The sequence below is a fragment of the Esox lucius genome, chromosome 14 (genome assembly GCF_011004845.1).
Source record: "Esox lucius isolate fEsoLuc1 chromosome 14, fEsoLuc1.pri, whole genome shotgun sequence".
NCBI lineage: Eukaryota > Metazoa > Chordata > Actinopteri > Esociformes > Esocidae > Esox > Esox lucius.
This window is the reverse complement of record NC_047582.1, coordinates 5123603-5134856: the sequence shown is the minus strand read 5'-3', so window position 1 is coordinate 5134856 and position 11254 is coordinate 5123603. Positions and strand designations below refer to the sequence as shown.

General features: G+C 40.0%; 1 protein-coding gene across 1 annotated transcript; it reads right to left on the bottom strand.

The window, feature by feature from the left end:
- Positions 1-654: 654 nt before the first annotated feature.
- oaz1b (ornithine decarboxylase antizyme 1b) lies at positions 655-5613 on the bottom strand. The gene is given in 6 exon segments (XM_010892835.5): positions 655-1969; positions 2122-2207; positions 2293-2465; positions 4005-4091; positions 4093-4144; positions 5366-5613. Coding segments are annotated over 6 exon segments (657 nt in total). The 5' UTR covers positions 5491-5613; the 3' UTR covers positions 655-1835.
- Positions 5614-11254: the final 5641 nt, after the last annotated feature.

Below are 11254 nucleotides of genomic sequence, written 5' to 3'. Positions count from 1 at the left end.
AATTTGACTGCTCACATCCTGCTTCCAGAGTTCAAGCATTTTTATCCAATGATTTAAAAACATTCCAAATTTGAATAACTATGGCTGTCTTAACAGAGGAAGCCCAATATTGGGGTTAAGGATCTGATAAATTTGGTCAATGCAAATTGGCATCATGTAATTCATAATTTCCTCTGCATTCATTAATGTTTACACAATTAGGTGTTAAATGTTTAAAATGTTAATTCCTGGGATGTTTGGAATGTTTTTAAATCATTGGATAAAAATGCTTGAACACATTCTTTGTTTACTTCTGGAAAAGGAACTACTTCCCCCATGATGTTCCAAATGTGAAATCCAGTGCTTGTTTAGCATAAATTAAAAAAATCTAATGGATTAAATAGTCAATGTTGTTTAAAGAAATACCCATAAATTCCTAAAAATACAAAACATGGGAGACAAAGGTATTTTTCTTACTTTTTTATTATCACAGAAGCACAATAGGTACCACTATGCAAGATGAACATCAAACTTATAAACTATATGAAAGAAAAAAAAGTTTAAAGGAATGCGAGTCTAAAACAAATCAGAAATATCACAGCAATTTTATCCAAACAATACTACAATAATTCTCAGGTACACGTGACTGAGTAAAAGAGAAAGCACTTTCAATTATTTTTCTCTTCTGTTGTTGCATCAATTCACTAGTCATATTACATCTCAATTTGAAGCACCCAAACCAGCTATACAAAACCGCATTTACCTGTGCTCTCGGCACTGCTAGTCTAAAGGGCTATTATTCAGCTATGAAGTACCAATATTGGGGCATTTATTGTTGCTTAAAAGCTATTTTTACACACTATATTACAACATTTGTCTCTTTTTCAACCAGATTTCCTATTAATGTGATTCCATCTAAATGTTTGTGGGTGGACATTTCACTTGTTAAATCTTAGCCAATGAAAAGTATATACCACATGTATCAATTGAAATACAAGCATATCTTAGAACATAGCCAATCAAATTAAAAGCTAGAGTACCCAAGTGTAAACCTGATGACCTGTTTTTTTGTACATTCAAGAAATGAAGAATCCTTCTTCCATCTGTCAACAAGAATAAAAATACCAACAAAAAAATATATAAACAGCAGACATAATCGATTGATGACAATAGTTATGAGAATTGCAACATGCTCAAAGTCCTTGAAAACACGGTTCAGTCTTAAGTGTCGAATAAAATACCAATGAAACCCAAATAAAGAACTTAACACAGAGAGTAAAGCGAGACATTTCAGCCAAGCTGTGAAATCGGGAGATACATTATCTAAACTAATCATCCGCTTTCTTTGAACACAAAAGCATGGAGGGCTGTAAGCACGGGTCACATGGGAGATTAGGGAAAGGCGGGGTTGGGTGGTACCAGAAAGGGGTAAGCCTGAATCACAACCTGATTTGCGCTGTTTAACACAGTTGTTTCACATCACAATTGGAGTCATCATAGCCTGGCCATCAGACTTCAGTCTGGCTGAACCATCTCTTCATTGAAACTGCTGGTGAAACAACAGTGAAAACAGCACAATTCTGAGTGGGATCCAGGCAGGAAGGGGGATCTGTAACAGAAAGTAGGATCAATAAGCTACTTAGCCAGCTAGAATGTCGTAACTGAATCTTTCTTAAAAATATGGACTTAAAATTGGCATGGTATAATTGACTTGACAACCAACAAAACCATATTCAATTTGAGCTTTCTAAATAAGAGAAATCAAGAGCTACGCCTACATATAGCAACCTTAAGGATAAAAGTTAGCTGGCCAAATTGATGATCCAACATTCTGGAACTCCCCACAGAGATCAGGGCTAATCCTCGTCAGAGGAAGAGTCCCTGTCGAAGTTGTAAGCCATGAAGAAAACGTCAGGTCTAGGTGGTACGAGGACATGGCCCGGTTTCACAATCTCGAAGCCCAGAAAGCTGAATGTGCGCACAAGTTTAGCTGTGGAGGACAGAATCAGTAGAAATACGATTAAAAAGAATATTACATTCATTGGTTTTGTTCTTCCCAAAGCTGGTAGCAGGATGTGCAACTTACTGAAGTTCAGTGTATGAACTAATGCGGTTTAACCCAAGGCCTCTGCTAATACATACCGCGATCATCTCGGTTCTTGTAAAAGCAGACGAACACGCTGACAACTTTAAGATTTTCTTCCGCATACTCCAAAAGAGCCGCAAAACTGTCCAGAGAGAAGCAGGGTTAGAGAATTTGAGAAGTGAATTCCCTCACAGGTGCACACAACCTAGTTCTCCCCTTTTCCTCACCTCTCCTTGCTGCCCTCGGGGAGCAGGTCCGTTGGTATCTCCACGTATAGAGCGTTCCCGCTCAGCACTGCGTCCCAGTGGATCACCTTGGAAGCTGTAGGGCGGCTCTGGAAGTGGAGAATCCTGGGGCGACCGTTCCCCGGCGGCTCTTCTGTCACCGTCAACTTCTTGTCCTGGAAAAATGATCACAGAAATTGCTCAATATGCAAATATTGTTGACAACATAAGAGTGCTTAAGTTACAAAGTAAAAAAAAACAAAAAAAAACTGTACCATTAAATACTGAGTCATATTAGAGACATCAAAGTCTCTAACAGATCAGTTACAGAAACACAGATCTACATAATATGCTAGTGGCTGACGACAGGAATGCACATTCTATGTCAACCTGAACACTGCAATAGAAACTGCATGCCATATTAAAGTGTTCACGGGAGGGGGACAGAGTGAAACCATGTCAGTCTTGTGCTGTAGAGGCTGCCCCACACTGTTCCCAGCTAGCTAACAAGAGCTAGCACGTGACAGGAAGTGCCCTTAGTGTTACCATGACAGCAACAGGAGGCACCCCTCCGTCCTTCCTTAACCTTTTCACGCGTGAGTTTCAAATATTCCTTACCGACCCCCCAGCGTGAGTTTTTTTGCACGTGACTTCAGTACTCTGCAGCATTTGAACTCATGCCAGCCTTTGAACAGTCACCTTGCTAGGTAAGGAACACTACATGCATTGCATTGCAAGCTTCTCTCGTTGACTCGAATTCTAAGAGCTACAAAAGTTGGTTGATTTATTACTGTAGCTAGCTAGAAAACGTCAGCTAACCGCTAGCAAACATCAGCTGCCCGCTAGCTAACAAATCGTGACCAGTTATTCAATGCAGTGAAAATGAATAAACTATATAAAATGCATACAACGGGAAACGTAACTTCTAGAAAGTTTTTGCAATGGTTTTGATCGGTAGTAGTCGCTAATATAATTCGTTTTTGTGCATTAGTGTTGGCTGTCTGTTGGTACGTAACTAACACTTCTTGTCCCGATTTGAATGCTTTCTACCTGGTTAATATCATAGTATGGTCTTGAAACAATTACAATCAGGAAATAAAGTTATAAACACTGTTTGAGCTAAATGTGAGTAAATAATAGCGCGGTTTTACCAGCCATTGTTACGTTACTTGTAGCTAGGTATGCTAATGGTGCGTTCTAAACATGACGTTCTAATCACACCGGTGTGATCGTACGCTCCAGGGACCACTCTAGATTGATCACACTGGTGTGATCGTACGCGCCAAAGGGTTAAATGTAATTGTTCTGAAACTGATTAAACAACAAAGACCTGTGTATTGTTCTTGTCTGCTTTTTATTGGAGTTCTATCTTAAAGGGGGCAATCTGCAGGTCTAATGATTTCAAATTAATTGACAGACCTTTGGATGCATAATCTGACCAGACATAAATTGACCATGTTAAGGTTATACAAATTAGCCCCCTGCCTTCATTAAGTAAACATCAGTAACCTCCTTGCTGTTGGCTGCTTTGTTCTGTTCTTCAAGTTCAACTACCCAGGCTGGGTCTACACATGCGGTCTGCTGGGCTAATCTACAAAGGCGGTCTACTGGGCTGGGCCTACACAGGCGGTCTTTGTGTGTTGTAAGTTTAATATGAAATATGTGAATATGGTTGTATTGCATGGGTGTTTTTTTAGATGTATATGTGCACTCACTGAGTATAGCGGCCGAGATGAAGGAGTGTGATCCCGTTGACCATTCCCTCGCCCACCTGGGATCTTCAGGGGTGGGAGAGGGGCATCAGGAGCACCACAGAGGCCCCGGACCACGGGTACTACAACAGTGAAGGGACAGGCTAGGCAGGGAGGGAACACACAGATGAATCTTCTTTTTATTGTTTGCTTTTGTCCATTTCAAGCATAATCTAAACTGTATAATTCCAAAACCTCATAATAAGTAAACATGATTAATGTATGGAAACATGAATTGACCAATGCCAGAACTATTTCATTGTAAGATACTACACACAGTGGTTTGCATAGCCCACTGAAAGTAGGCACCACAATGGAGAAAACGTTTACGATGAGGTTCACAATGTGCTAATACACACCTGTCTTTAATATGATCCTAGTCCCTAAATGTCAAAACATATGTAGCCACGTAGCTACATGGATTAATTGCAACGGTTTAATTTATTCATAGACGTAAGATGATATGACTTTACTGAGACAGAACACCGTCAAAATTAAAACGATGGGTTTCATCATTTTGAGGGAAGAATGGTAGAATCGGGTACAAATAACTGTAAAAGCTTCTGACGTCAAATTTGAAACCAATACTGTTGCGTCACTGAGGCCTTACGATTATATCATTTGTTTTGGGATCTTAGTCAAACTTAACAATAAAAGCAAATTTCACTAATACAAGAAACGGAGATGAGTAAGTGCATGTTTCATCTGTTTTAGAACCAACTACTGGACTGACGTTGTTCATCCGTGAAACAAGCCGTTCTAATGGTTTATTTTGGGCCTTCAAAATCATTGTCCAGCCAGTTGAGTTAGCTACCTGTCTATGCTAAAGCTACGCTATGTTTTCAGGTGGCAAGCTACCTAGTAGCTACTGACTGAACACAGCTAACGACAAATAATAGCTAAAAATAAGCGAACAAGCTCCAAGTAAGCTGGCATTGGCAACGATTGGAAAATAGTTATAATACATTGTTGCGGTTTGAAACAATAATGTGGAAATGATAATCATATAGACATATCACGGTATAACAGTAGCCAGCAGATTCCTAGAAAACGGATCTTGATAGCATAGTTAGCTAGCTAACCAGGCTAGTTAGCTGACTACAGTAGCTAGCTAGTTAGCTAATCTGAAACAATATAATTATCTTCGCCAAATTAATTTTGAATATATTTCATTTACATAATTTTATTAACCATATGTGGGCAAATACATTTTACATGTAATTAGAAATTAAACCCTGTTTAAAATAGTACTGTAGATACTTCCTTGTCACTGAAACAATTACCATCCCCCACTTCAGTTGGCAATTTTTACCATATTCACTTACTTGCCAATCATGTCACAAATACTACTACTTAAATCCGCCATGGTAGTATAGTACTGGGGTTTTCCTTCTTTCTCGCGAGCAAAGCAATGACTGTTTAAGATCCGCTGGAGGTTGGATTTTACCATCCGGCCTCGGAGAGAGACACGACGGGTTTCTGACTGCTCACTGCAATGGTCGGCTGAGGAATAGAGCTTTGTTGCTACTGAAGTCAAGCTTTGAGCCCCGAGCTACGTAGCTAGAGAAAAACAAGCGATACAGCCCTGCAGAGGTGAATATAGCTACGTGGGGGCGTCTTTCTTAGCAAGTGGAAAAGTACCAGAAAACGAACAACAAAGACAGACAAGTAGGACTGATGTTTGTGTTTTAGTTTTTTAAACCTGAATGTGAATTCCCCATGCAACATAAGAACTTTTATAATTTGATTACAATGCACATCCTCATTTTAATCCTAGTTTGAATAGACTTATCTCTTGTATGTTCTTCAGTATTAAATTCTACCTTTCCATTACAATCATGAAACTCATTCTAAATTGTGTTGCATGTCCCGGGCCTCTCCCAGATAGGGCCACAGTGTCACCAGACCCCTCTGTCTCAGCCCCAAGGTCTTACCCTGCTATATTATTGTGCTGGGAGAGTAGGGTCAGTTCTCCTTCTCCTTGTAGATATACGGAATGCATTTTAAACTTGAGGCACTGGCCCACACCTGAGGAGTACCTGGCTTGAAAGACCCGTTGCTGTCCCTGTCCAAAGTCCTCCTGGTTGTGTTGCAGATCAAGACAATACCTGACGATTTCAGCTGCCACTGTGCTGACACCTCCCCCTTCCCTGTGTTGTCCCTGTCCTTGTCCATCTGGTCATGCTTCCGACCTGGACTAAGTTTAAATAGACTCTAGACTCAGCCCACATGCATTTATTAATTATTACAATTTGTACTCTTAATATGTTCACCCGGCACAGCCAGAAGAGGATTGATCACCCCTCTGAGCCTGGGTCCTCTCTAGGTTTCTTAAATTTCTGCCTTCTTAGGGAGTTTTTTCTAGTCACTGAAATTCAACCCTACCGTTGTTTGCTCCTTGGGGTTTACGGCCGTGTGTTTTGTAAAAGCACTTTGTGACAACTGCTGATGTAAAAAGGTCTTTATAAATCAATTTGATTGATTGATTGATGGGTCATGCATAACAGCTATTTGCTGTAGTATATTGGACAAATAACACATCCCATCATGATATGAGACTTGATTATTACTCTGGGACATTACAAGTCTTGTCCTAAATGGCAACCAAGTATTTTCTAGGTGCCATTGCATATAGGCATTTTTGAGTCAGTCCTATAATTGATTGCAGTCACCTTTTACCATGGAGTTCAACCTAACTTTAATAAATGAATACGTCGAATGGTTGACAAAGTAACTGGGTGGACACCTTTCCCAAAATGGAACCAGTCATTTGAAGTACAACATTCACAAAGTACAAACACCAGACAATGACATCATTATAAAACAACAATAAATTATTATAAACAGTATACAATGCACACCCAACTCATCAAGTGTAAATCAGAAAATAATATCAAAGGGGAGTGTCTAAATTAATTCACCATGGGGTGCGTACCAGAGTTCAAGACATTCATCATTTTAAATATAGCAGGAACTGAATTGGGACAAAACAGAGCATAGTGGTGTACTTTTGACCTTAGCCCACTGCAATGATGAGTCTGCAGCTTGCACTCAATGCTCTACACCACAGGTGTCAAACCGGTTCCACGGAGGGCCGAGTGTCTGCAGGTTTTCGCTCTCACCTTGTACCTGATTGATTAATGAGTTCACTAATTGGTTAATTTCTACCCCCACCTGGTTGTTCAGGTCTGACCTGGGAACCAATTTAAAGGAAAACCCAAAGACCTGCAGACACTCAGCCCTCCGTGGAACCGGTTTGACACCCCTGCTCTACACTGACATCCTCTGTTGGCCATAATAAACTGCTGACTTGACCTCCTGTAATATTTAATTTGGACCACTAAGTGTCAGACTTGAATCACAAACACCTGGAATAGGTTTGACGTGTTGATGCCTACATGGTAGTTCATTTAGGGTCACTAACCTGCCTTGTTTTCCAAGCAGGGGTACAAGGACCACTCTGGGTACTTGGTCCATCCACAGGTGGCACTTGAGAAGGCTCACAAAACAGTGGATTTACTGATAGAAAGAAACTCATTATGGGGTACTTCACGGGTACTCCAAACAGATCAAAATTCAGTTATTGGTACAAAGACAGAAACGGGTTGAGAACCAAATAGTTAGCAGATGCTAAATCCAGAGTAACAGTCAGTTATACAGCCTGTTTTCCATATACATCATTTGCTTTGATTCAGCAAAGTGTTACATTACATCTTACATGACATTGTGCGCTTTTCCAGAAAACTGAACCCAGTCAAACACTACGTTTTTTTATTTTAAGGTCAACAGTTGGATTGCAACCTACAAAGAAATGGTTTGGTTAAACTTATAAAAAAAATTGTCATTTCCATTATTTCAGAAAGCAAAAATGACATTATGGATGTTACAGTGTCAATATATATATTTTTTTCTGTAACAGATATTTGTTATACACTCACCTCAAGGATTATTAGGAACACCTGTTCAATTTCTCATTAATGCAATTATCTAATCAACCGATCACATGGCAGTTGCTTCAATGCATTTAGGGGTGTGGTCCTGGTCAAGACAATCTCCTGAACTCCAAACTGAATGTCAGAATGGGAAAGAAAGGCGAAAATGCCTTGTTGATGCTAGAGGTCAGAGGAGAATGGGCCGACTGATTCAAGCTGATAGAAGAGCAACTTTGACTGAAATAACCACTCGTTACAACAGAGAAATGCAGCAAAGCATTTGTGAAGCCACAACACACACAACCTTGAGGCGGATAGGCTACAACAGCAGAAGACCCCACCGGGTACCACTCATCTCCACTACAAATAGGAAAAAGAGGCTACAATTTGCACGAGCTCACCAAAATTGGACAGTTGAAGACTGGAAGAATGTATTTTCACAGGGGTGTGTAGACCTTTTATATCCAATGTACAATGCTCAAAAAAATGAAGGGAACATCATCACAGTATAACACCAAGTCAATTAAATGAGATATCAATCTGTCCAGTGCCGTCACAAGAAGGTTTGCTATGTCTCCCAGTATAGTCTCAAGAGCATCGAGATACCAGGAGATGGGTTGTTTCACAAGGAAAGTTGGACAAGGCCAAAGAAGGACATCAACCCAGTAGCAGGACCTGACTGCTGTTAGGTACTGGGTTCAAATCCTAAGACCTTACGCTGGTGCAGTGGGCCCTGGGTTCCTCCTGGTGCAGGTCAATGCCCGGCCTCATGTGACCAGTGTGTGTAGGCAGTTCCTGGATGATGAAGGCATTGATGCCATTGACTGGCCCTCACATTCCCCAGACCTGAATCCCATTGAGAACCTCTGGGATGTTATGTATTGGTGTATCCGATGCCGCCAAGTAGTGCCACAGATAGTCCAGGAGCTCACTGATGCCCTGATCCAGGTCTGGGAGGAGATCCTCCAGGACACCATCTGCCAGACACATCATCCATACACAATACTGAGTCACATTATGACTTGCCGTGATGAAATTCACAAAAGTTGGAACAGCCTGTGATTTCAATTGTTTATTTAGATTTTCAGAGTGAGTTTGAATCCAGACCTCAATTGGTTGGTGAGTTTGGTTTCCATTGACTGTATCTTGTTACATAATTTTGTTCAATGAATTACACAATGTACAGTAAAGATTTTGATCTTTAATATATTTAGTTCGAGACCTGATGAACCTCTTTTTTTTTTAGCAATGTATATGCAGCTCCAGAACAAATTGAGACCACTGCACCTTTTTCTTTCCTTTCCAAAAAAGTTGAAAAGAAAGTTTTGGAGTAAGGAACAGATGTGTTCAATTTGCAGTGGTCTCTTAATTTTCCCCGGAACTGTGTATGTATGTGTGTGTGTGTATATATATATATATACGGGGTGCATATCTCCAGGTATCCCAAATAGCATACAAGGCTATGTAACAATGCACTGATCCCAACACACCTCATAAATAAAATGACATTAATTTGAAAAAAGACACTCCAGTACTATTCACAGATTACTCTTTTCATTTTATAAAAAAAAAAAAAAACATCAACAGTATTGCTATGTAAATAAGATTTCCACATAATGTATATGAATACATCAAATTTCAATCGAATGTTAACATCATAACATTTTAATTAACTAATAACACTGGGGGGCAGTGTTAGCCTTTCTTGCGACTTGGAAACCTGTATACCTTTATAAATGTATTTAGACAACACAGTGAATTGTTGTGAATGTCGACAAATGTAACCATGTCCTGATGAGATTTAAAATGCTGAGGCAGGGTAAACAGATCTTATTTGAAGTGGATCTAAAATCCCCTATGGAAGAACATTTCTGAAAAATCTTTTGCCTCTAGGTTTCAAGGTGCATTATGATGCTAAACTGACTGCAAAACTACCCCTACATTTTTTCATACTGGACACAGATACAGAAAAATAATATCTACACATTTATCTCACTCTAGACTAGTTAACAGGCCTAAAAAGGGCCAAAACACAGAACTATCCCTTTAGGCATAAAAATGTATTCCTTATGGGCCATGAACAAATGAATTGCCCTATACAGCCCATCAGAGGTCGATCAATGTGATAAACAACTGCTTCTCCATCTTGTGGTTTCACCTATTATTAAATAGAGAGGGCTTGCAGAGGGCTTGTAAAGACTTGTTTTTGTTTATACTCCCAAAATCCCTTTGCACGGCAGTGAGACGTGGTTTAAACGTATGACAGGGACTTAAAAACAGAAATCATGAAGTAGCCTAGAAATTAACATTCTATTAATTCTAAACCTTGTTATTGTGCAATCTGACGGTGTGTCAGTATACATTAAGGCCACAAATCGTATACACACTAATCATACATTCAAACCGGAGAAATGTAGTGAATTCATGGTTGATTGGTTTACACTAATGTTAATCTAAACATCAATATAATAATGTAAACCTCTTCAGTTTCAATTTGACTACTATTTGAACCACTCTATTGCAGTTAATGTGATTTGTTCTTCCTTTGTCCCTCTAGTTAAAAAAGATCTATAGCGCTCTGGTATTTGCTTTAGGAGACACATGACCTGTGCTCATTGTTAAAACAAAAGAGGGGAGCATTTAACATAGCTGTTTTTCACAAGGGGTTGTATCTAGGGATACTGCTCTGGAGCAACTGCACCCCCAGAAATGTCATTCCATTGGTCAGTGCCCCATAGCAACACATTCCACCTATGACAAAGGAGCTCTCAGTGTTTTTGAGAGGGTGATATGAAGCAGAAAGCAACTTGGATGGGGTGTCTATTGGGGGGGCAGTGTGTGGTGCATGCAGAGACCTAAACCACCGCAAGCGCTTTTCATCCCACGTCTGACCTAAACTCCCCCAGAATTATGGAAGCATGGAGACTGAGGAGCGCTGTGGCGTGTTTCTGTAAACAGTGGCCTCCCGTGGACTGAACTTGACTGGAATGTAAATAGGAGACTCAGAGCCCCAGACAGACCGGTTTCCATCATTAAGTATCTCTGTGGTTTCACTAACACTTAGACACTAGGTTGTAATTAGGTTTCAGCCAAAGACAAGGTAGACTGAAAGGATGTTATTTCGCAATGTGCTGTTGTGAACAAAATTGAAAAGGCAGAAACTAGGAGATGTTGAGATTCTTGTTCCACTGAACATGCCACTTCAATGGAGAGATTTCTTTTTTCACCCAGATTGCCTGGGTCCTGTTTTGTTTGATCTCTGAAATGGGCGAATTCTATTGT